General features: G+C 39.6%; 1 protein-coding gene across 4 annotated transcripts in view; it reads left to right on the plus strand.

Moving 5' to 3' along the window:
- Window positions 1-26578, plus strand: part of Pik3c2g (phosphatidylinositol-4-phosphate 3-kinase catalytic subunit type 2 gamma) — a 332394-nt gene that overhangs the window by 23132 nt on the left and 282684 nt on the right. For all 4 annotated transcript variants that reach the window (XM_029478871.1, XM_021164809.2, XM_029478870.1 and 1 more), the window contains 4 exons: window positions 13155-13908; window positions 17848-17930; window positions 21102-21259; window positions 25094-25208. In XM_029478871.1, the coding sequence (XP_029334731.1) occupies window positions 13231-13908; window positions 17848-17930; window positions 21102-21259; window positions 25094-25208 (1034 nt within the window). In that variant the 5' untranslated portion in view covers window positions 13155-13230. The remainder of the gene's footprint in view (window positions 1-13154; window positions 13909-17847; window positions 17931-21101; window positions 21260-25093; window positions 25209-26578) is intronic.

Raw genomic sequence — 26578 nt, forward strand, 5'->3', positions numbered from 1 at the left:
GAGGAGAAGAAGAAGAAGAAGAAGAAGAAGAAGAAGAAGAAGAAGAAGAAGAAGAAGAAGAAGAAGAAGAAGAAGAAGAAGAAGAAGAAGAAGAGGAAGAGGAAGAAGAAGAGGAAGAAAAGAGGCAGTTTTTACAGGGAGAGTTTTACAGAGACAGGTTGCAGAGGGAACAAGCTAGACCACAGGTAAAGAGAGAAAGAACCAGAATATTAGAACAGATTGTTAAGAGTTAGTTTGAGGCCAAGAGGATCAAAATGTCAGAATCCAGGAAAGAAGCAAGAATGTATCAGCTAGAATGGAGAGGAGTTTTGAGCCAGAAAAGCTTTGTTGACCAGCCAGCCAGAATTCAGAAAGAACTAAAAAGGGTGAGCTTATTCAGCAGTAAGTCTCAGCGGCTAAAAACATTCACGGCCTAGATTAGATTGTATGGAGGCTAGACACTTCCGGGACTAGGCCTAGGTTAGCAGAAAGGAAAAGTAAGCCTAGGAGATGATAATTACATCAGACGCATAAAAGTTATATTTACCTGGGTAGGCAGTGGTGATGCACATCTTTGATCCCAGCACTCAGGAGGCAGAGGCAGGTGGATATCTATGAGTTCGAGGCTAACCTGGTCTATAGAGTAAGTTCTAGGATAGGCAGGGCTACACAGAAAAACCTTGCCTCTCTGAAGAAAGAAAACAAACAGACAGAAACAATGTTTTCCTGCAGAACTGTGAAATTTTTCCTAATGATAAAGCAGTAAAACTGACTCTACTCCCCCTTTCCTTCTGCACTGAAGTGATTAAACGTTTTTCTCTTTTCTAAGTGGGTATGCACCACTATTTGTGTGGGGTTATGATAGGCATGCTTAGAGTTATCTTTTTATCTGCACTGTTATCCACCTCTAGTTATTTTTAAATTTACTTGGAGCTTCTTGGTGAAAAGATTGATCTCTCTCTTAAAATTATAGCATTACAGTTTATTCATGTCCATCTCCTGCTCCTTCTCGGCTGGCACAGTAATCCTTTAAATTTTTTATGATAAACCCATATCCATACTTCATAAAGTATTAATTTAATTAATATTTAAGTCCAAGATTATATTTTTAATTTTTTATTGTTACCTCATTATGTTCCATTTTGCAATTTCCTTTATAACTTAAATTTTCATTTCAATGATATTTTGTAGTTTATGTTATACCTTGTTTCATAAAATTTATTGTTTCTTAATTTTCAAAGAATATATAGCTAAAGTTTTATGCTATTTACTCAAGCAAGTATTTTTAGGTCTAATATTTTCTTTTTGTCTGTGTGTATGTATGTGTGTGGATTGGTGTAACTATACAAGTTCAGCTTTGCATGTGTTTCTGCATGCTTACACACATGCAAGCATGCACGCCTGTGAGTGTGTGTTTGTGTTTGTGTGTGTGTGTGTGTGTGTGTGTGTGATTATGTTTTGAGACATAGTCTCACATGCAGGTTTGACCGTCCTAGAACACACGGTGTAAAGCAGACTGGCTTCAAGAATAGTGTCTACTTTCTCCTCTTCCCAAATATTAGGATTACATACTGTGCGACGAAGCCTGTCAGACAGTACATTCTTAACAATCACATTACTTCTTTTTTAAGAGAAATTTTGGCTCACAGCTTGCATATCCCAAAGGGCTCTGAGCCCCTGGTGAGTATGTTGAATGCCAGTGGCATGAGACACATGGAGCAAAACTCACTTTACTTCTTAAAGAATATGTATGCATCTGTGATGACATTTTCTCTAATTACTCATGCACTGTGAACAACCATCTTCTTAGCTCATTCTGTTTCTTTTTGTTATTTTATTTGCCTAGCTTTTGTTAGACCAGCCCTCCAATAATTTAAGCATGAAAAACTAAAAATGAAAATATCCTTCAACTATTTTCTTGTCACTAGCAATAACTTCTTTCTGAGTTCTGGGCATCCCTTTTATTGATTTCTTTTGTCAGGCTAATTGGTTTGAGCAGATAAGCTTACTCTATGTAACTAAAAACAATACAGATTTGTCTTGCCAGGACTGATCCTGTTCTGCACTCTTCATTTTTATACTAAAACTTCATCTCCCTACCCAGAAGGTGCAAACTAAATAATGGGCAATTATTGACACTGTGTATTTTGCATTAATGCAAATTTTAGTCATTGAAACCATACAAGAAGGGGTTGCTGGCTGCCACTGAAGGAGGTTACAGTCTGCATGATAACAGATGCAGAAAACAGACCAGAACTTACCCTTCCCAGCCACAGTGAGCAAGCTGTTGGCCTGCCAGCATTTCAGGCTTGGAATTCCTTCAGATAATCAAATAAGTTGCAGCCAGTGTAGTGTGCACATGTGTGTGTGTGTGTGTGTGTGTGTATGTGTGTGTGTGTGTGTGTGTGTGTGTGTGCATAGGGGGTGGTATATGTTTCTTCAATTTCTCTCTGATCTATTCTGACTTAACATATGGTATAAAGTGGATTGACAAAATGCTTGCCAGTCTTTGCAGCCACTGATGCTAAACTATAAATGGAGTCTAGCTTCTTCATTAGAAGATTTTTGATGAATTGAATCATATTAATAGGCATATGACATTCTAAAGAAATCATGTCACATCTAAAGATTATGACAGGGAGCTAGACTTTGCAGGTTGTTTTATGATTTTGTTAAGCTGTCCCCTTGTGTTCTTCCTTCAAATTTTGTTCTAATTCATTGGGAAGACAGGCTGTATTCTTCAAAGAAATTCTGTGAAGTATAAATCATTTTTATTAGTAAAATAAAATTCTTTCTAAAAATGGTAAAGTGGCCAATAGATTCACATTATTACCAATTTTTGCTATAGTCACCCTCTGAGAGTTCTCTAAGATCTTTCATGCTGGCACTAAATCTGCCATTATGTCTTTGTATTTCAAATGAATTATTGATTACATAAACATATTAGCATTTTGAATACTTGTGACCTAGAAATTCAAGAATATTTGATGAAGAGGCTGGCACATGTCTAGCCACTAGGACAGCCATCAAAACTGTATGTTGTGACAATCTCCTTCCCTTCCCTTGTGTTTGTGTACTCAGCACAAAGATGTTCCATGCCCTAGAGTTCTGCACGGCCACACAGCACTTCCCACCTGTACTGCTCCATGGGGTTAATTTATGAGATAAAGCTGTTTATCAATTTGATTCCAGACCCATATTCAAGCTCCTCCAAGAAGAAAAATAACACTGAATTCTTTTTCCTCCACTTCCATTCTCAGGCAAATATTTACAGTGAGAACCTTTTATAAAGATGGAAATTTTTCTACAATACATTAATATTTAACAGTGATGCTACAGCCAGGCAGAAACAAACATGAATACAGTACCCATACATGTGCATGTGCAGATATGGGTGCAAACACATGCATGTCTATGTGCGCGCACACACCCAAATGCATACATATACACACATGTGCACATACATACACACACATAAATACTCTTTGTATTTTAAGGATCGTATGTAAAATCATGGAACTAGGTAGGAAAGGCAAAGAATTCTCTAATTTACAATTAGAGAATATGGCAGATCAACATAAAATGACAGGAACTTTTTGTCACACACTGACAAGTTACATTGTCTGGAATGACTGCCCCCAATGAAAAGCACTTATACTATCTCTTTATCAATAATGAATCTGAGTTGTAGGAAGTTGATTTAGAGCAAGGGATGCGCCTGTGAGTGGAAGTGAAGGTGAGTTTCCTGACCCCATCCCTCTCGTTTCTGTCAACTCCCTGTTACCTTAGAGCAAACACTAAGCACGCATTGCTTCTGTGCACATTGTACACAGATGCCAGAGAAACATTGGATCTGGCACAAGGGCTATTGCTATCTCCCAGTAAAATATTTATGGACTTCATTTAGAGCTCATTTAAATAGAGTTATCAAAGAGTACAAGTAGGGGCTAAACAAGGTGATGCAGTGATGCAGCTCGTAATCTCTAGGGATGCTAAGGCAAGAGAATCAACACGTTCAGGGTTAACATGGACCACACTGAGTTCAAGACTATCCTGGACCACATAGGGAGACTTTGTCTCAAGAAGTCAAAATAATAAAAATAAAAATGAATCAAACATCAACAAAAAGGAATAGTAATCTTGGGCTAGGATTCTGTGACAGGCCTACAAAATGGTTTGTAGTTTTACTGGCATTCTCTTTGGCTCAAAATGCCAGGAGAAAATCTGTCATCAGAAATTTACAATGAAAAGGTTTACTCCTTTTAAAGAGAGATCACGTTTTTAAAGAAACACATTTGAACTCATCAGATTTTGATGAGGGACCCATCAATTCTGTATATCACCAAAAGAACATTTTAAAAATATTTACATACAATTTTCAATGTAATTTAAAGAACTGCCCTGAATGACTAACCTGTCCCACATCTGAAAGCATGGGGTCATTAGTGTCATGTTGAAAGATCCTGACAGAATGTAAAAGGACACAGAAGCCCTGAAATTGGCAAGATAGATGTCAGTGTTAGCAGAACTAGCTTCACTGATTTAGAAAAATAGAGGTGCACAATGCTCTGGCCACTCCTTGAACCTGTGTGTCTGCCAATGTTTTGACCGTTCCTTGAATCCATGTGTGTGCCCACTGATGAAGCCCATTGCCAGGTGTTTGTGATATTGGTTGCTGGGAAAGAGTCAGAAAATCTCCCCAGCAACCACAGCCGGGGCCAATCCTGAGTTGCTGCACCTGCACCAGACTCTTTCCTTGTACCCCTCCCATACCCATTTCTTGAGAATAGACATTGTTTAGATCTGGAAATCCCCTACTCCCCCCTTCTCCTTTCCCCCCTGAGGGCCTATAAAAACTGGGACCTCTTTCCCCTCGAGGTCGACTCCTCTACCCCTGCGTGGGATATGAGTTGTCCCCAGAGCTCTGGCTTTCCCCGAATAAAGCCTCATGTGGTTTGCAACAAGCTCGGTCTATCATGAGTTCTTGGGTGTCCACTATAGTCCTGAGGCCTGAGCGAGGGGCTCCTTTCGGGGAGTCTTTCTATGTCTCTGTTGAGATCTAATCTACACAAGATGCCTTGCCTCCTTCATTTCCTTCTCATGCCCCCTCCCTCTTCTAAGGGGCGACTAAGGTTTTCTTGGGCACCCGTTCATTTAAAAGAAAATCAAGACCTGTATCCAAAGCAAGGAATAGGAGGCAAGTCCACATTCCTGCAGCCCATTGTTACAGCCCAGCGATACAGTGTAACAGTCCTCTCTCTGGAGTCTTGTGACACCCTTATGCACTGCCTGAGGCCCTGTATACATGCTGACATCTTATCATTTCTTCCAAGTCCACCACGAACTTTTGCTTCCGGTTGCCTGTGGGTCAGCATCTTTATTTCACATTCCAACTTTGCCCTGGTCTGGTAGCTCCTACTTATAGTTTCAGTGCTTGAAAAGCAGAGGCAATAGGATTGTCATGAGTTCAAGGCCAGCCTGGGATATGGATTTTAGAAGAGTGAGAGAAAGAGAGATATAAAAACATGTGAGTTCTTAAAATATTAGAGTTTTCAATGACAGTTAACTAATTACATATATTTATCATTATTTATCATTATCAATCCATGGATTTAAACATATCTGGCATACATAACTCATTTTCTATTGTTACAGTTGTGCCTCAAAACGAGGAAGAACCTATTTTAGTTAAAGAGCACCCTTTAATGCTTCATTACATTCTTCACTCACAAGAATTATGTTATATCCCAGCTTACTTCTTGCAACATTTACCCTGATATCAGCTTATCTCCCAAGCAATATGGATTTTGCTCCTTTTGAAAATAATATTTTAATTGCATTTCTTTGTTTGTATATGTGTATACACATGAATGCATGCATGCACACCACAGCAAGTGTGTGGAAGTCAGAGGACAACTTGTGCTAGCCTGTTCTCTCTTTCTACCCTGTAAGTCACAGGAATTGAACTCAGGCCCTCGGCCTTGGCAGCAACTGCTGAACCATCTCATGGCCCCCAACCCCACCTTCTAGACATTAACAATTCTCATTGCTACTGATATGTGTCCTATTTGTAGTGCTTTTTATATCCTATTTAAGGGAAAACTGTGACTATGGATGGGTAGGCAGGGAGATAAAGCATAGGGACTTGTTTCACTGCATAAGTTCACCATGGTAAGTTCAGGTCTAATTTTTCACTTCAGAGAATATTAACTGTCATGGGTATGAGGGATTCTAAGACCATTTGGCAGTTTTATCTGATATCACATAAAAACAATAAGCTGAGCATAACAACAACAAATAGGATCATTCACAATTATTAAAGGCTTCAAAATGGTAAAGTCTCTATTTCCCCCACTAAACGAATCTCAGTTGTATCAACAGTGTCAGAGAGGGCAGCCGTATGGAAGCACAGTTAAAATATCTAAGCATCTGAGTTGTCTAGAAACACATGGATGTATTTAGTGGTCATGGCTGTGATTTGCATATGTGTTTTGTGTCTGATACGACCTCAGAGTTCATCTATTAAAATGTATTTCCTACTGTGAGTTATTTATTGTATGGGTATAAAGTTGATATGACTGTGATGGTGAAAGTGGAGCCTTCAGAAAGTGAAGATTAACTGTTATTATCTTGGCCCCTGGTGGATTTATGTGAAGGGACACACATACATGTGCACACTTGCACACACACACACACACACACACACAACTTTTCTTATCCTCTTTTGCTCTAGGACTTTTCCCTGAGGGAAAACCATCACCAGATACAGGCCTTATATCTCACATTTGCCAAAACATGAGACAATACAAACCCTCTATTTTTGTAGCTTCGAAATCTATACTACTGCTATTGCTAACAGAAGATGAGCTTGCGTCTTCCTGGCTGTACTTACATTGACGTATCAGTCATTTTGATTGTCCAAAAGTCATTCCCCGGGAGTCTATAAATAACATGTCTTCCCTAGCCGTGACAAGGTGGGAAGCTTTAATTATCCTTTTAGGTTCTAGGTCAATTTTCTTCTCTTAAACATATCATATATCAGATCTCCATTTTTCTTGCACATTGTATTGCTGTCAACATCCGAAGACACTAACTCTCCTAGGGTGTTTGAAACTGTGTAGGTGTTTTTTACTCAATAACTCAGCACCAAGGACAGCTTGCTGTTGATATGTTGATTGTTCCTTCATTTGCTTCAGCTTTCTCCTTCTGAGCTTTGCACCTCCTCTGTCTCTTCAGCTCCCGTGTGTCCTCTGCCACAGTTTTCCTTGTGGCTTTGCAAAATCAATACCCTCTGATTGGAAAGCAACTGTTTGCAATATGTCTCAGTCCTGTCTAGAACTCTATGTTGTTGAGGCTATGCAGGTTATGTCTTCTTTGACTAACCCTCTTGCTTACACAAACAGTTTATGTGTAAAAGAAATCTCTGGACATCAAGCAAGTTGTTGAAAATAAATTCTCAAGTTCCCTCATCTATTGCAAGCAGATTTGATAGCACAAGTATGAGGGGAGGCCTATGCTTGCTTGTTGTCCATATGGAAACAGTTACCTCAACTGCTTCAAACTCTCCTTGTCCTGAGATTCTCTCTAGGACAGGTTTGTCTGACAATAGGTAAAGTATTGCTGGTTCTTTCCAAAGTACTATCCGGTTATGTGTTAGCACTAAGCAGTTGCAACAGGCACCTGTCTCTAGAGTTCTCAGGATACAGATGTGCTCCATGGCTCCCAGCTGGCCTAAAACGAGGCATACCGGTAGATCATCTCTCAGATCCTGTACACAAGAGCTGAAGGCTATCTTTATATTGCCAGTTCAATGATAAGACATACCCAAGAAGTAGAATTAATTACTGTCCCAATAGTATGCACAAATAAGTTATTGAAGCCAATTTTCCATGGCATGGGCTAGATTCTCTCTGAAGTGTTAAACCTGATAAACAATAACACAACTAATAAATAAGCCTTGAATGTGCTCCTAAATTTTACTGTTTTAGGACAAATAAGCTGTCCAGTATTATCTCTACCTCCCCTCCCATTTATCTACTGGTGACCACAAGTGTAACCCTAGCATACGAAGCATCATTATAAATTTGAGCTGTGCACTCCTGGAAGGCAGTCCACATTATCTTTTTTTTTTTAAATACCCTTTTGTGTGTATTATTTGACCTAAAATGCTTGAAAACTGATCCTGAATAAGCAAATGTAAAAGTTGGAAAGTATGTGTGTGAAGAGATGAATTGATTTGTTTGAGTCAAGAGAGTATCTTTTAAAAATAGTAACAGCTGTAAGTCAGACAAAGAACTTGAAGGAGTCTGAGTGAAGGGAGGTCTCTGTAGGACCAACCATGACCCAGAAAAGGTGGGATTTGCGAAAATGATGAAGAAAACCTTCCCCCACTCCCTTTTGCCTGCACTTGAGTGAAAACCCCAGGAGATCTTGCAAAACTTAGCATTTTGTTCCTTTTCTAGCAAAAAATCTAAGTGTAAGATGAAATGAAGAACACATATTATATAAATATTAAGAATGTTGTAACTATATAATATATAACAAACATAGATAATATACCCCAGATTGCAATGAAGAAGATGAGAGTCTAGAAGGTTAAAGTCAGAATGTTTCGATTGCATCAGGTGACGCCTACACAAACTCAGGGCAGCAGATAAAAGGCTTCGGAATTACAAATCAATCTCCCATCCCCAGGTCTTTCCAGAAACCGTGTTATCTGTGATGGGTACATTTTCTTGCATCGTTCTGAAAATACAGACGGATTAGCTTAAGTGCCTTCCATGTGCCCTGTGCTAGTAAAATCCTTATCTGCTTTATCTTCTGCTTATTAGCATTCTAAAAGTGTGGTGCAATTTTCTGTTTGTAGTTCACATAAATCCAAAATCACTTTTATTTAATCCCACTATTTAGTTTCTGTCCTGTCTTTTAAATTTTTCACAGTTAAGAAACAAATACACCCGGAGCTTTTCGGGCCAAGGACTGACGTTTTTAGAGAGGTCCATTTTATTCTGTGTACTTTTGAGAAAATATCATCTGTGTTCTGATTCTAAATGCTAGCGTTACTTAGCTGTGGCTGGCGCCCTCTTAGACACGGAGGAGGATAGAGGCAGCAGCCAGGGGCTATTTTTTGAATACTGCTTTATTTGGTCCTTGATTTCTCGCTGAGGCCAGGTAGTTAATTAGCTCTCCATAAGTCTGACCTCTGGCAGTGTGAGGTGAACAGTGTTCTAAGGAGTAACCATGACCACAGTTCTTGTCATAGGATACAAAGGAGTGGGTCGTCAGCTGAGGAAGGCCTGTGGGTCAGGCTGTTGAAGCCAAAGATACATCTGCTGTAAAATTCTGGCTTTCGCGACAGATAAATCAAAAAGTACTGAAACAAATCACAGCTGTCACCAGAACAAGGAATTTTTTTTTTTCGAGACATAGTTTCTCTGTATAGCCCTGGCTGTCCTGGAACTCACTTTGTAGACCAGGCTGGCCTCGAACTCAGAAATCCGACTGCCTCTGCCTTTCAAGTGCTGGGATTAAAGGCGTGGGCCACCACCGCCATACTAAGGAATTTTTTAAATGTCACTTCTTGAAAGGGAATATATATCTACATCAAAAATGTTATTAGAGGAAATTTTAAATAATATTTTAATATGATTTATGTTTATATATTTATAAAATAAAAAACTACTAGACATTTTTTAAATTTTTGTGTATGAGTGTTTGCCTGCATGCATCATGTGCATTCAGTGTCTTTGGAGGCCAGGAGAGGGCGCTAGACACCCCATTACTAGAATTGAAGACAGTTGTGAGCTGCTATGTCTGTTTCTAGAACTGAGCCTTGGCCGTCTACAGGAGCAACCAGTGCTCTGGACTTCTGAGCCATCTCTTCAGACCCTACACCAAACTTTGTTTAATTTTCCCTTTAATACCTCATTCCATATACCTTTCAAAAATATCTCTTGAAAATCCTTCTAAAGCTCTCAATCAATCTCTTATCTGAGTGTGTAGAGCAATATAAAAAAATTCATTAATTAAATGATTTTTCAATATTTTAAATGTAAAAACAGTGAAAGCAAATTCTCATTATAGAAATGAGTAATGGAGAAATGAGTCCGACAGTTGATCAGCACCATCATCATCCTTTAAAATTTTTGGTTTTTGTTTTTAATAAAGTCTCATTTTTTTTCCCAGTTGCTGTGTTAGGTCTCACAAATGGCCATTTAGGAATAAATCATTGGTTTTAGCTCACAGTTCAAAGCAGAGTCCATCATTATTGGAAGTTGAGTCAAAAGGCACTTGAAGGAACTCAGTCACACCCCTTCCACAAGCAACAATGAAAGAATAAATTCCTCTTCTTGGATCCTTTTCTCCAGTCGCAAAGTCCAATAATAATCCATTTATGGGATGGCGCCACCCACAGTAGGTGGGTGGTCCTCTTCAATTAGTACAACCAAACTAATTTTCTTAAGCATGGCCAGAGGTCTAGAAAATCCTCCATCAATTAATAAGATCAAGGCGATCCAGGCGCTAACTGTAATGATCACCCCACATTTACTTGGGTGAGAAGGGATGATTCCCAAGCCCGTCTCATGGCCATCTCTCCTTCCTTGTTTAATTCGCAGGCTCATTTGTGTTGCCAATACAAATGAGCATTGCGGTAGGTGAAGGGAGCAGGGTTCTAGGTACTGAGCGATAAGGAAAGCAAAAGAGCTGATGGGAGGAGAGAACAGGAAAGTGTCACGTGGGATGGCAGTGCAGTCAGTGCCTCTGGAAGAGAAAAATATGGGTGATGCCATGTAGCCCTAATCTAGTCAGGGACATTGTCTTTTCTTTGTTAAAATAAATAGATACATAGATAGATAGATAGATAGATAGATAGATAGATAGATAGATAGATATCATGGACACTGTGTGTCTTGTGCCTGTAAGTCTGGATGAGAAGAGGGGGAAAAAAACAAAAACAAACAAAAACCTCTGTGAGTATGAGGTCACCCTGGGCCATCCATGTGGTCCAGAGCTAGACCTGCTTAGATTAGGGAGTGAGATGAGAGAGGCAGACAGACAAACAGAAAGTTTGCCTAAACCCTGATTAATGACTGTAGTGTGCAGGGATAATCCAGTCAGAAGGTGAGCATCCAGCCAAACCCAGGGAAATACCATCAGGAGTGAGGAGACCCATCCTGCCCAGAGTTCTGGAGCCACCATGTAATGCTCCACACAGAAGGCAACTGAGTGACATAATGTGAGCTGAGAGGGAGCCGAGAGCCAGGCCATGCAGGATCTTAACGATCGTGTGGAAAATCACTGAAAATCCTGTAACCATGGGAATATGCTGTTAGTGTCTAAAATAAAACATTGAATTGTGAAGGAAAATGAGGTCCAAAATGGGTTGCAGAGAATGCAGAGGTGGTTTGAGGGTAATATATTTCAGAGGGAGGCTGATGGCTTAAAGGTAGGAGTGGACAGTGGTATACAGGAGACAGGGAGCTAGAAGCGAGATGTGTTAATGTGAGAAATCAGCCAATGGATCTTAGGATATAGGAGAATAAAGGAGAGAGAAGACTGGAAGATGAAAGCTTGGCGTCTGGCTTAAGGGCTGGGTGGATGATGGCATTTAGTGCATAAAGAACAACGGAATATAAGTTGAATCTTCAGTAATTGAGATTTAACAAGCAGCTTAATGCATTCATTTTATAATGAAAATGTAACAAAATACCAAACTAGCACAAAAGAAAAGTCATTACTGTCATCTTAACTAGATATTGTTATGGCGTAGCTTAGAGAATTTAGCTGAAAAATTCCTAGTGTATTTTGAAGGGTCCTTTGACACAGCCTGTTTAGGCATTCGGGGAGATGTGAATAACAATTTGCCAAAAGCTGCAAATTAATTATCCTGACTTTTAATTCTACCAAGTATCATAAGTGGCTTTGAACTTTATATGAATGATGTCACAATAAAAACAGAATGAATGGAAACACTAAGTAGGTTCAGTGGTCCTCGGTGACATCATGGAAAGCAGGTGATAATTTGAACCACAGAGCAGGGCTGCAGAGACGGATCTGTGTCTGAACAATGCTTGCTGTTCTTGCAAAGACCTAAGTTCAGTCCTGAGCGCCCACACCTGCCTGTAACTCCAACTCCAGGGTATATGAAGCGCTCTTCTGATCTTCTCCACAGGTATCCTCACACATACCCACACACAGATACCCACATACAAAACTACCTAAAGTCAAGCTCTAGACCATGGAAGAAATGAGTAGCCTATACAAGAGAATAACTCAGGAGAAAATGAACTCCTGAAAGGACCAGGAAGAAAACAGTGAATAGGTAAAGGGGTGCTTGAGAAATAACAGAAAGGAGAAATTCTGAGTGTGGCTACCAGTAAGGAGTGAAAGGAAGAGCAAGACACGGGAAAGAAGGAATGGAGAATACCTAGCAAGCTTTGCAACAGGCCAAAGTGTTTTCAAAACGGAGAGGATTTAATGGCATGAAACTCATCAAAGCGTTTAATGAAAGTAGTTCTAGAGAAGGGGATAAAAGAATTCCCAATTATTTATACTTAAGGAGTTTGGAGGGAAAGTCTAACTACTGAAGGAGGGAAGCAAGACTGTGCACATGACTGGGTTAATAAGGGGAAGACTGTTGAGCTACTACTAGGCATGAGCCTGCGAGTACACACAGGTTGACAGGCTAAGGAAACACTGACCTCAGAAGAACAGTCAGTTCAAGGGCAGATGGGTTCTGTATGGATTAAAGGGACCCATGGGTTGGAGGGATTGCTCAATGGTTAGGAGCATGGCTGCTCTCCTACAAGACTGTGGTTGAGTTCCTAGCACCTGTATGGTGGCTTGCAGCTGTCTGGAGCTCCAGTTCTGGGGGACCTTTTATCCTCTTGCTATGACCTAAGCACCAAGCACACAAGGGTGCACATACACAAAATAATAGAGATAAAATGGAATTGAGGAAGACTTGTTATCTATCAAAAGAATATTATGAATCCATCCAGTCAGTATTCTCCCTTCAATTCTCTGTGCTTTCACCCTGATGGACTAAGTTAGTACTCACCAGCCAAGTGAGCAATCCAAGCACTTGCCTATTTACTTCACATGTTTTTTCTTGAGACTGCCTTTGTCACTAAAGACCAATTTTTGTTATATTTGTTTTGGTTTTTGTTTTCTAGGAAAATTTGGAATTTCTTTTATAATATCAAGAAGACGTTTGGAGCCAAATAAATCCTCTGTTACACAAAATCAAAAATGGCATACAGTTGGCAAACAGAGCCAAATCGCACTGAACCACAGGAAGGTGGATATGATCCCCAACGATTTCACCATGCAAACCATCACCTTTCGTCCAGGCAAGTCAGGTTGGGTTTTGATCAGCTGGTGGAAGAGATCAATAATAAAACTCCACTCTCTGAGAGTGAAAAGGAAGAAGACACGTGTTTTGTGCCAGATGCACCAAACTTGGGTTCAAAATGGCCATCCATATATGGAACACACCCAAGACACTTCAGTGAATTCACTTCTCAGAGCCCTGACTCCTCCCAGCTTCGGTTTGGAAAACTATCAGCCATTGGTTTTAATCCTGCTGTACTACCAACTCATCAGCTCATTCATGAGGGAGCCTCCTGGAGAAATCCCACTGGAAAATATCATGGCGTCGAGTATCCCAGATTCGATGCTCTACCTCCATCCTCCACTGGCCAGGGCGAGTGTAATCCACAAGGACAACCAGGAACCAAACATCATAACTACTGTGTAGAACATGAAGGCAATATCCTCCATCATCATTCATCCTACTCAATGGACTCCATACCCAATAGAGAGAAAAGAAGGAGTGGAGATCTGGACCTTGTGGAACCTTCTCTGGAGTTCTCTAAAGACTCCTTTCTACCCGGGACATCGGAGAACGTGTCAGTGGAAAGCACAGAGGTATGTGCAGTGCACAGGAACACGGAAACAAGCACTCAGTAGAGGATGGCATTAATTGGTAATAAAGTTAAACGATCTCATGAAGGAAAGTCTTGTAGTATTAGAACATTTTATGTTTTCACAAATTTCATGTTCTTAAATTAACAACTATGTAAAAGTATATTTACTATCATTTTTCAAGTATATAGATCATCAAGTCTATTAGTATATTAGTATAACCCTTTAACATATTAGTGTTATATATTTATACATGTGATATATTATATTATAAATGAATACATTTCGATAGATGAAAGTATAAATGGAAGTTTAACTTGTGGAATCTATCTATCCCTGTTATGTTATGAAAACATACATATATTCCATTACAGCTATAATTTGAGTCACACTATGATGATTTAAAATCTTATTATCTTTAGCAGCAGGGTAAAGTGCCCTTGTACATAGACGCTTCTAAATTATTTGATTGGCAGGCATAATGCATAGGAGCCTGACAAAAAGTAAGAAATTAAGTAATTACAGTTCAACTGACTCTAATCCTTTCTTTGATTGCTGTATGGTCATGGGAGTAGCCATAGAATTTCCTGTATCCCATTTGAAAAATTTTTTTATGCTTATAGCATCTAGACTCAAATTTAAAAAGTATCTTTTATTTGCCAGATGTAATTGCCATTTCAAAGGTTTACTGGGGAATGATCTTACTCCTTTAGCTCTTTCTGAATTCTGGCTGGCTGGTTCAACTTAGCTGTTCTGGCTCAGACTCCTTTCCAAGTTGCCTGATTGAAACTGGCCTCTCTTCCAATCTGACTTAATTTCTCTGCTTGACCTCAAGTTAACTCTGGTAATATGTTCTAATCTTCTAGCCAGAAGTAGATCACAATGAAAAAAAAAGTGGGTGGATCACAATGAAAAAAAAAGTGGGTGGAAGCTAGAGAGATGACATGCAAACATGGGGTTTTTAAATCCCCAGCAACCACAATAAAACTAGGTGTTGTGGCATGAGTCAACAATCACAATACTGGAGAGACAGAGCCAAGTAGGTCTTTGGATTTCTAATCATTCAATCTGGCCAAATACGTGAGTTCCAGGTATAATGAATGACTGTCAATAAAGGAAGTAAAGAATTGATTGAATAAGATATCTGACTTCAGTCTCTAGACTGCGCGCGCGCACACACACACACACACACACATGAAAAAGGGAGAAGAGAGAGGGGGAGAGGGAGAGGGAGAGGGAGAGGGAGAGAGAGAGAGATCACTGCAGTTACAGTATACAGGAGGAACCCAAAGATTCTTTATTCATTGAACAACTGGCTATCAAATTGTTAAAAAATACTTTGATATAAAAGTATATTTGGGGCAGTAAAGATAGATTTTTGGAATTCAGAAATTGACTAACTGATCTTTCTTATGAAAACCAGTATCAACATAATAAATCAAAAGATGGGAAGTATAGAGGAATTTTAATCCAGTAACATGGCTGCGCCAGCAAAAGATCATATCCAAGGGCCTTCTAGGTGATCGGGTTGGAATACAGATGTGCCTTTAAGCCCAAGAGACAGAGGCAAGCAGGCAGATCTCTGAGTTCAAGGCCAATCTGGTACAGAGCAAGCCTCAGGAAAGATTAGGTCCAGGCATTGTGTTACTGGCCTTTAATTCCAGCACTCAGGAGACAGAGGCAAGCAGATCTCTGATTTCTCGTCTGTCAGTGAGTCAGGTTGAGTCAATGAGTCAAGAGGAAATACAATAGACTAGAGTTTGAAGCAGTTCAATTCATGTTGCTCAGAGGCAGGTTTTACTGCAACAGTTTTATAGACAGGTTGCAGAGACAAAGCTGGACTCAGGTGAAAACAGAACAGGTCAGAGAATGAGAAGGGGCTAGAAGATTAGAACAGACTACCAGAGTTGATTTAAGGTCAAGCAGAGAAATTCAGTCAGATTGGAAGAGAAGCCAGTTTCAATCAGGCAACTTGGAAAGGAGTTTGAGCCCGAACAGCTAAGTTGAACCAGCCATCCAGAACTCAGAAAGAGCTAAAGGAGTAAGATCATTCCCCAGTAAACCTTTGAAATGGCAACTACATCTGGCAAATAAAAGATAATTTGACAGGAAGTGCATAATCAAACAGCTACCTATTGATCATTGAAGGTCATTGCATAAGAAATGACCTCAAATGACCTCAAATTATCTGAATCAAAACTGAACACATCTTAAGGATACCTAATTCATATTACAACAGTACGATAATCAGTAAATTTACCCTACTGTTATAAATAGTCTTAAAATTAGACAAGATAAATAAACCAGCTGAATTCAAGCATTGGACAACAGACAACACCAGACACAGATTCCCTAAGAGCTGCCAGCATCCTGTTTATGCCTGAAGGGCAGCTCCCTGCAGCTATGCAGTCCAATGGAGCCCAGACAACAGCACAGCTCCTGAGTTGGTGAGCAAAGCTGGACTGTGAGCTACAGACTGCAAAAGCAGCTTGGGCTTGCTGGACATTGTCCTGTCAAAGAGAAAGCTATGCTGTGAGTAGGTTTAGAAATCTCAGGGGATTTACTACATCTTGGCCAAGTGTGGTGTTATTATTTCGAAGGCCCATGGGATATTGTTGAAAAATGTTCTCAAATTTAATTGAAAATAACTAATTATAGAGTCAAAGAAGCAAAAAATTACAAAGCAAAGCAAAGTGCTCCAAATACAGGCAAATGATATTCAGGTATCTAAAATCAGAACATCAGAAAGGAATTAAGAGGAGTTGGAAAGATTTCAGGCAGTGTGACAACCATCTGAAGAATTGAAACTTCTCATCAGAGAGCTAGGAGTCAGAGACAATGGCATCAGAGACAACTGGAACCAGAGGCAGTGGGAACCATAGGCAGTGAAAGCCAGAGGTGGTGGGAACCAGAGGCAGTGGGAACCAGAGACAACGAGAGGCAGAGACAGTGAGAGGCAGAAGTAGTGGGACACGATGACCTAAAACCAAACTATTTTATAAATATGTTAACTATAAATACAGTAATATGTCCAAATAATAAACAGAAAATGACACACTAAAGACATGAAGGCATAATTACTGTCAGAAATAAATATTAATTAGAGAAACAAAGGACCAGGTTGGAAACAAAATAACCAAGGATTTAACTCTCAGCCTGAAATGGAAGATTGCTGTGATCCCAACAGCAGCAAAACTTGATTAAAGACAGTGTTGTTAGACGTAAAGATGCCATGTGGTAACATTGAGGCAATCCAGAAGAGAGAATAAAGTTCATGTGTGCACGCTTGACAATAGAACTTCTAAATACACTAGGCAAAAGTGAGTTAAACGTGGTTGCATATGCACTGTCGATCTGAAAATATGTTTAATATATTACCAAAATATTAAACATATAGCCACCAAAGCAGTTAGATATGAAACAATGATTTCTTCATACTTCCCAAAAGCTATCAATAATTCAAATGCCAGTCAGGAGTAAGATGGCCTATGGAATCATGGGATAGGTGTGCAATAAATGCCAATGCTCTGTGCTTTTATACAGTGGACTGTGATATGAAGACATATTAAAAAGAAATATCACTTAGTAACAGGAGCCAAAAACCAAAAGCATATACATAAGTAAAATAAGATAATAGAAATCTAGACACCAGTACAAAAGAGGGTGGTGGCTTAGCCTAACAGAGACGTGGAGAAACTTTTAAAGGGACAGCACTGTTCAATATTTTCCCTGGTTGTTGACAGGACAGATGCATGCACTCCTGAAGACTAAAATCATATACTTAAGATCTACATATTTTTCTATATGCAAACATTGCTTCAATAGAAATCAAAAAGTTAAAACTAAATGCAAACTGATCTTTAGAAGAAAATCTAATTACACAAACCTATTACTCTTTTGCCCTGCATTGAGCTGTACTAATTTAGCAATTTTTACTTCCAGCTGATTGGTTGTCCCATTGAAATAGTTGAGGTACCCCAAGGGAGTAACAAGAACCTGGCCTCCTTTTGTAACAAAGTAAAAACGTGAGTATCACTCTTTTAATAAATGTTGAAGTTTCCGTGTTTGATTAAATTTCCCTAGTTTGCAATCCACTCAGTGATTAGCTCTACATGCAAAATGTCAAGTCCCTTAGCTTGTTAATAGAATAAAAAAGAATTCACACACTATCATTGATCACCTTGCTGGCTCATTTGTCTTCTTTATGCTCTTAAGTATCTTTCCACTGAAATCTGATTAAAAGATGATAGTTTCTTGGTCAGAACTGACCTTGTTCATTGGTAGTTTGGTTTTTGCTGTATTTGTAACTCATTAATTACATAGCTTGTGAGCCTTGAGGTTCAGGCCTAAATTGACCCAGGTTCCCCCTCCCACCTGGAACATTCCGGCCATGTCAGGGCCTCCCCATCAGCTGCCTCTTATCCCAAGTTGAACAAACACGTGCTTGCTTCCCAATTGAGAACATTGTTGAGAAAGTTCCTGCAATGACCTTGCTCTCCTTGCTAATCTAAAAATTAATATCCTGCTAGGAGGGTGAATACTTTCCTGGTGTTATTACCATTTCTCTAATGGAAACTTTTCTTTTATTTGGAAATTTGATGCATTTCATCCTCTAGGGGTTTTTTACTTGAGCTTTTTTGTCTTAAATATAAGAAATGTGCATTCATTTAAAGGCTTTGGCTTCCTACTAAATGATGAAAGTAGATGAAAGGTCTGGGTCACTGATCAATTTAAAGGGTAGTTCCATTCTCAAACATCTTCATTCATTCATAATATAGATTCATATTCTAAAATAAAAATAGAATTAGAAATAGTGAAAATCAGAGCTAACCAATCAGTCAACAACAAACAAGCAAACAAACAAACAAAAACCCTGAAAACCACATTGGAAGAAGTGAAAATATATACCTAGGAAAATACAAAACAAAATATTCCCAAATCTATACATATGTTCAAATTTTCATTCATTTCTTGCTAATTTATACAATAAGAAACTGAAAAGGCCCTGTAGATTCTTAAACTAGAATGACTGAAGACCACTTGTTGCTCTTGCAGAGAACCCAAGTTTGATTTCCATCACCCATGGCTGGTAGTTCACAGCCATCAGTCACTCTGTCTCCAGATGATCCGATGCTCTCTTGTGCTTCCGTTTGCACCTCCCCTCACGCACATACCCATATATGCAAATGCACATACACACATAAATTTAAATTAATAGTAAAAATATGTCTCCAAAGCTATCATTTGATAATTCCTCCCTGAGAAGTGTCAGGAGTCGCCATCTTAATACGCCAATGAAAGGAGGTCTTTTTAAACTCCAGCAATGTTTTCTTTCTCTATTCTGTAATTTTATAACCTTGGAGGATGGAATCCAGATGCAATGGCATCAGGAAAGCATCTGAAGGGATTGTGTCAGTGACTTGTGATTTGTGTTCAAATTCTTAAAGCACCTTTCCTCAATAATTTATTTTCAGATAATTAAGAGAACTAAAGCAACCAACCAAATGGTAAGGTTGGTTTAGTAAAAAGAAACCAGTGATTGCCTCATTCGTAAGCATATGCATACATAATGGTTATCTGTCTAAGCACATTATTCCCTGATCTGTTAGGATTCTTTCAGTGCTTGGAATCGTCAATTCAAACCTAAATAAGTAAATAAGAAAATCAATTAAAACATGAATATCAAATTTCACAAGATATTCTCCCAACCCATGATAAAATAAATTTAAATATCTCCTTGCAATTATTTTTCTGATATTTAAATAAGTTTAGTTAAACATGTTGTTAGTATTCATTTATGCTCTTATTAATGATATTTCTAATTTCTTGATTTGATTGTTTTGACATAATTTTAACATCTCATGTTTAAAAGAAGCAGCATGTGATTATAAAACACAATAAAATTCTATGATGCTCAAAAGAAGTCCCGGTTCACAGTGGATGCCCCGCAAGGGTTAGGGAAGAATCAATCGTGAGTTTGCACTTTAAATTTAATTTCCCCAAATGCTAGAAGCTGAAATCGCTCCTGTACTGAACACTATCTTGTTATGTGAGTGCTAATATCTGAAGCAGGGTGGGGTCAGGAAGTGGATCAAGGCTACACACCTCCAGACCTACCCCCACACTGGTCCACATCTTCCAGATGGGCTCCAAATCCCAAAAGTCTCTCTACCACCATAAAGTGGGATATGATCTGGGTACCAAGTGTTCGAACACATGGCCTTGAGAGACTGTGGAAGATATTTTACATACACCACTACATAAAGCATCCAAAGCTTACTATTGAACTAAGCTATTTTCTGTTTAAGAAGAGTTTAGATGTCGCTATAACCAATACAAAAGATAAGGACAAGATTTTATTGTACCGTGGGAAGCATTGTGTATTTGTTAATGTCTTTATAGTATGTTCTATATTGACATAAAGCATGGGCCTACAGGAACCAGCCATGAAAGTATATAATGATTATAATACTTTGCATGTCTTCAGAGTCTGTAAATTTTTTTGTGCCTTTTCTCTTTTAGCCTTCACATAAATCCTTTCATGGAGGCAGTAATGGCTCCCTTTGTGTGCACAAAGAGACAAGTCAGATAGTCTGCCTCTGGCTCTAATATTCCAAAGTAGAAGCCTGGGGATTAAAATACAAAGTGTCCGCTACAAAGATTAACTCTTTAGCAATTTCTTGACTCCTACGTGTCCTCATAATTTGATTATTTTTTTTTAAATTCACAACTTTAAAGACAATAAAGAAACAGGGGCAGTGTTTGTGAATTAGACCGAATCTCAAGAATTAATTTACTTACTCATATCCAGGATCTGTTTACAGTTTGGGGGAAATTGGGTGTGAGAGGAACATGAGGGGAAACCCAGACAACAGGAGCAAAGTCAGAGAAGCAGGTGATGCGGCTTTGGGCGAGTCCTCCTGTCCTGATGCAGGAAAACAGAGCATTAACGATGTATAATGGGGCATCCCCAGAAGCCTATGAGCCGCCTCTACCCTTGCTCTTGGGGTGATTGTAATGTACACCAAATGTTCTCAGTTAGTGTTCCCATGTTGCAGACAATGGAGGCTGTCACCTGGTTTTTTTGTGTTGTTCCGATGCTGCTGGCCTTCCTTAATGTTGGGTGACATTTTAAAAGAATGATGCAGATCAGGTTCTAAGCTTTTTTTTTTTCCCCCTTTAAATATACTTTTCAGGATAAGAGAATTGTACCATGCAAGTGACATTAATTCCAATTCTGGGAAGATCTGGGCCATCACCACAGCCTATCCATCTCGGCTCTTCGCTGACACCAAATTCAGAGTAAAAATTTCCATTGATAACTCAGCCCAACTCCTCCTTCTTATGCCACACGGTAAGAAAACGTGCCACAGATCTCAGTGTTCATGGATAGCCTTGAACTAGCTAAAAGAACCACCATTCAGCACTGTTTTGCCCTGAAGGAAAGTCAGAGGATAACAGCCATGAGCTATTAATTGTGGACATTGAAGGGGGAAACATGGTCTTCCTTCACAGAGCTCTCCAGAAAAGTCTTTGTTTTTTTTATTTTGAATAATAGCAGGTGGAATGGGTTGTTGGTGCAAATAAATCAATTTCTAAAATATTCAGGATAAATATGATGAAAGAAAATACTGTTTCCTACCCAGCTGGAACAGGTACTTTGTTCAGGTGTGTGAATAAATCTTGGAAAAGAAAGAGGAAGTCTATTCCCATCATGAGGAATGTAAAAGCCCCGTGCAACCCACACTATCTTATCAGTACCACTGACTGACAATGAGTCCTAGGGTCCTAGAAATGTGTACTATATAATATTTACTAGACATTTTCTTCATTATCACTGGAAGATACCTTTAAAGTTACATAAAGACCTGTATTTGTGCTTATGGTCCTTTACTTTAGAAAGCAATGGTCATTTGTTAAATGTCCAGCTGCATTGGCATAGATTATTACTTAACAAGAGGAAAACATTTACAGAGGCACAATGGCCTGGGAAATGTTTTCACCTAGTTAATATTTGTAATTATTCCTTTTTCTATTTTGCTCTAGATGAGGCTTTAAGTAAATACAGTTAATGACAGACAGACATGGCGTGTTGATATTTCTGTTAAAACCGTATGGTTTGAAAACTCCTGTTGGCTAAAGCAAGAGAGAAAATATTTTTAAACAATGCTCGCATTCCTTATAGAGTTTAAGAGTAGGAAAGCATCAAAGATGTAGGGATGGACTTATAACACAAATGTTGAAGCTCACTGTTTCATTATAACCCTGAGCCGGTCTCTCTCTGGCAGTTATCACTGCCTTGTTCTCTGCTGATTCACTGTCTTGTTTTTCCAAAGCAATAAAGAAATAAAAGCTAAGTTCTCAAGCATACATGCTGTTTGTCCATCAATGAACAGTCAGCCCATCTCTTATTAGATCCAGCTCCCAATATTTGATAGCAGAATTGTGATTCTCCAGCCAAGGGTCTTGCATTTTGATCTCACCAGCACATTGTCAGATTCCAGTTGCTGAAGTTGCTAGAGAATTAGGGGATAAAGAATGAGGAGAGCGATGCAAAATAAGAGATGACACAAAATACATAGAATGATTCTATCACAGGCTAAAACAAAAATTCAGGTATAAAAATCTACATAAAGGAAACCCTGGTATGTGTGTTGACAACATACACTTGAGGAGCTTCATTTGATGATTTTAAGAGTCTAGGATAAAGATGGTGGCTTCAGGTGCAGACCTGTAAGGCATGGATGGCTGGAGCGGTTATTTCACAGAAGCTTGCTCAGCAGACCATTCTCCAAAGCTCCACATTCTGGTGTGCTGTGTGCTTGCAGCTGGAGGAATGCAGAGTCTCAGGACCACCCTTGGGACTTTCCTCTACCCTCTTTCTCTCCTGCACTCTCCCCCAACCCCCCAAACCCCCAACCATAGAAACTAGGTTTGCTCATCCCAAAGCTCGCCGAGACCCTGAGAAGTTTTGTACTAACTGTCCTTTACCTTTCCACATGTAAGTGCCCATCATAAAACCCTACGCCCTATCTTGTTTGATAGTAAATTTCGGACTCTTCTGCTCCGATAAAACTAAAACGTGGGAGCGGTGGACAGTGGGCGATGGAGTCTTGCGTGCACATTAAGAGGATATCCATATCTAAGTAACAATCTGTCATGTTCCAAATAGGGCAGCACTTGCAGTCCTGGCAACAGAAAAGCAAAATCCAGGCTGTTATCATTCTAAGCTCCACGCACACGGCTACCTGGCAACAGCCAGGTATGCTCCGCCCCACAGTTACCTGGCAACAGCTAGGTATGTCCTACTCACTATAAAAGGAGCTGCTTGCCCCCTCCTTGCTCTCTTACTCTTTCTCTGCTTCCCTTCCCCATCTCTCCGCATTCCATCCTCCCCCCTACTTGTTCATAGCCTGCCTCTACTCCTTTACCTCTTCTCTTCTCTTCTCTTCTCTTCTCTTCTCTTCTCTTCTCTTCTCTTCTCTTCTCTTCTCTTCTCTTCTCTTCTCTTCTTCTCTCTTCTCCATTCCCCTCCCCTCCCCATCCCCTCCTTTCCCCTCTCCCCTCCCCTCTCTCCGCCTTTCTCTGCCTCTACTACCCTCTCTCCGGGGAAAGGATGCCTTGGCATGGGCCAGCTGAGCCACCCCCTTCCCCCATACCTGACTACACCTCCATAGAACATATCCTCCCTGCCCCCTTTATCTTTTTATAAACACAACACAGGTGTCTAGCCACCTTCTACCACCAGCTTTTTCTGCTGTTTTCCAGAGTACCTTGCCAGGGATTTTGCCCTCGGTCTTCATTCTTTCAGCATCCCCAAGCTGTGGTTTGATGAGATACCTTTGTGACAGGGCAGTGCATGGCCATCCGGCATTTCCTCAAGAACTCTACTATTTAGTTTTCAAACCCATCCCTCAATGGCATCTTGACCTACCATACATTTTAAATTTGTGTCTCCCTTTTTGTCATAGCGATGCCATTTATGCCACTCTATGTTACCGAGTTTCAGACAAAGTCACTAATATACAAAAGAAAGTAGAAGAAAAAAAAATCTGACTGTAAAATAAACCAGTTAAGCAGACACAGAATTACAGATAAAACTCCACTGGACAATGCAGTTGGCCATTTGAAACTTTCTACTAAAAGCCCTTACAGGCTTGAGTGTCTTCAAGAGTCAACTATATTTGCTTTCAGTGATCAAGTTCATCGGCTCACACTAAAAATGAGGGCATGACACGTTTGAATAAATTAACCACATTAGTTTGTTTTAAGCATGTTAACCACCATGTCAGGCTCCTAAAGGGCGGAAACTATGGCAATCTAAATTCTTTCATAAAGAAACTGAGCTCCAGAGGTTGAAGAACTTGTCATCATAAATTCACTAAAAATGATTAAGTCTGAATTATATCCAGGAATAATGTTCGTGGTGGTAAACTTATCTTAATATCAAGGAAATAAGATATATTTTTAAAATACTGTTTTTTATTTAATTTGTTCTATAGTTATTTGTGTGAGTCCAAGTGTATGCACTGAATCATATATATGCAGTGCCTGCTGAGGCCAGAAGGAGCCACCATGCCCCCCTGGAACTAAGGTTACATTTGCCTATGATGCTCCAGAGAGGGGTAATGAGAACCAAACTTAGGTTCCCCGTTAGACTAGAAAGTGGTCTCTGCCACTGAGCCACCTCTCCAATACAATCATATCTCTTTTTTTTGATTTTATTTTTATTGATGGGTGTTTTGCCTGTACACATGTCTATGTGCATATCCCTGATGCCCATGGAAGAGAACTCAATCTTGAATCTCCTAGAAATGGAGTTACAGACAGCAGTGAACTGTCCTGTGAGCGCTACAAATTGACTCCAGGTCCTCTGGAAGAGCAGGCAGGACGTTTCACTGCAGAGCCATCTCCCCAGCGTCCCAAGATATGAGAAACGCAATACCCAGATTTGAAATTTTTCATTCACAGAGAACTGAACTTGAAAATGATCATAAGCAGCCTTTATCTAACATAGCTATGAATGTAATAAGTAGACAAACAAATGCGCTGAGCTTTCATTCCCCTTGATGGGGCTAGCTGGCTACAATACTTCATAATGTGATTATCAGGTTTTGTGCTCAGAAGCTTCGCTGGATATTTCATGAGCTCTTTCTCACCCGTATTATTATCCACTTTTGTTTTTCAGCTAATTATCTTGTCAAAGACCTAATTGCTGAAATTCTACTTTTATGTGCAAATGAGCAGCTTTCCCCCAGAGAGTATCTTCTAAGTATATGCGGTTCTGAGGAATTTTTACAGATGTAAGTATCTTATTAAAGTCAATTTTGGTTGCTATAATTTGTCAGTTTTAAGCCGCAAGGCTTTGTTTGGTTGGGTTTTAAAAAGACATTTCACAAACATTACGTTCATTCTGCTTTCAAGTGGCGAGGATGTGTTAGAGGTTTTAGTGCAAGATGTTCTCCACAGGCTTGAATATTTGAATGCTTGGTCTCCAGCTAATGTTGCGGGTTTATGATGCTTGGGAATCTTCCGGATGTCGTTTCTGATTGGCTGGCATCAATCACGTGGGGATTGTAGTTATTCTCCCCCGTTCCAGTCTACCTCTGATCCCTGGTCCACCAGGATGTGAGACTTCACAGCCATGAGCTCCCATGTAAAAAAATGGAGTGGACTTACGATGCCTTCCCTGGCACGACAAGTGCTATTCTCTAAACTTCTCAGCTAAAACAAACCCTTCCCCTGTAAGCCATTTCGGTTCACTGTTTCATTTGGTCAAAGCCATTAGAAAAGTAACTAGTATAGAAACCTCCCAGGAAAAAGAACTCAGAGCCCCACATTCCCTGGGAAAACTATTACTGACACCCTCAGCCCCATGACATTAAGTCATACCTTACAAATAAAATTTATCCTCTTTGTGGAGATTTGGAAAATTTGTGGATTGCTGGTACTTTTCCATTTAGTATTATTTTATACTATTGTATGTATTTCTTTATAGATATAATGACCTATGTACTTTTTTTGTTTGTTTGTTTGTTTGTTTGTTTTGGTTGTTTTTCAAGACAGGGTTTCTCTGTATAGCCCTGGCTGTACTGGAACTCACTTTGTAGACCAGACTGGCCTCGAACTAAGAAATCTGCCTGCCTCTACTTTTTTTTTTTCTTTAATTAGGTATTTTCTTCATTTACATTTCAAATACTATCCCAAAAGTCCCCCAGACCCACCCCCTAACTCTTCTACCCACCCATTCTCACTTATTGGCCCTGGCATTCTTCCATACTGAGGCATATAAAGTTTGCAAGAGCAAGGGGCCTCTCTTCCCAATGATGGTGGACTAGGCCATCTTCTGATACATATGCAGCTAGAGACACGAGCTCCAGGGATACTGGTTAGTTCATATTGTTATTCCACCTATAGGGTTGTAGACCCCTTTAGCTCCTTGGGTACTTTCTCTAAGAACCCAGATGCCCCTCAACAAAGGAATGGATACAGAACATGTGGTACATTTACACAATGGAGTACTACTCAGCTATTAAAAAGAATGAATTTATGAAATTCCTAGGCAAATGGATGTACCTGGAGGGCATCATCCTGAGTGAGGTAACCCAATCACAAAAGAACTCACATGATATGTACTCACTGATAAGTGGATATTAGCCCAGAAACTTAGAAT

This window comes from Mus caroli, chromosome 6, assembly GCF_900094665.2.
Source record: "Mus caroli chromosome 6, CAROLI_EIJ_v1.1, whole genome shotgun sequence".
NCBI lineage: Eukaryota > Metazoa > Chordata > Mammalia > Rodentia > Muridae > Mus > Mus caroli.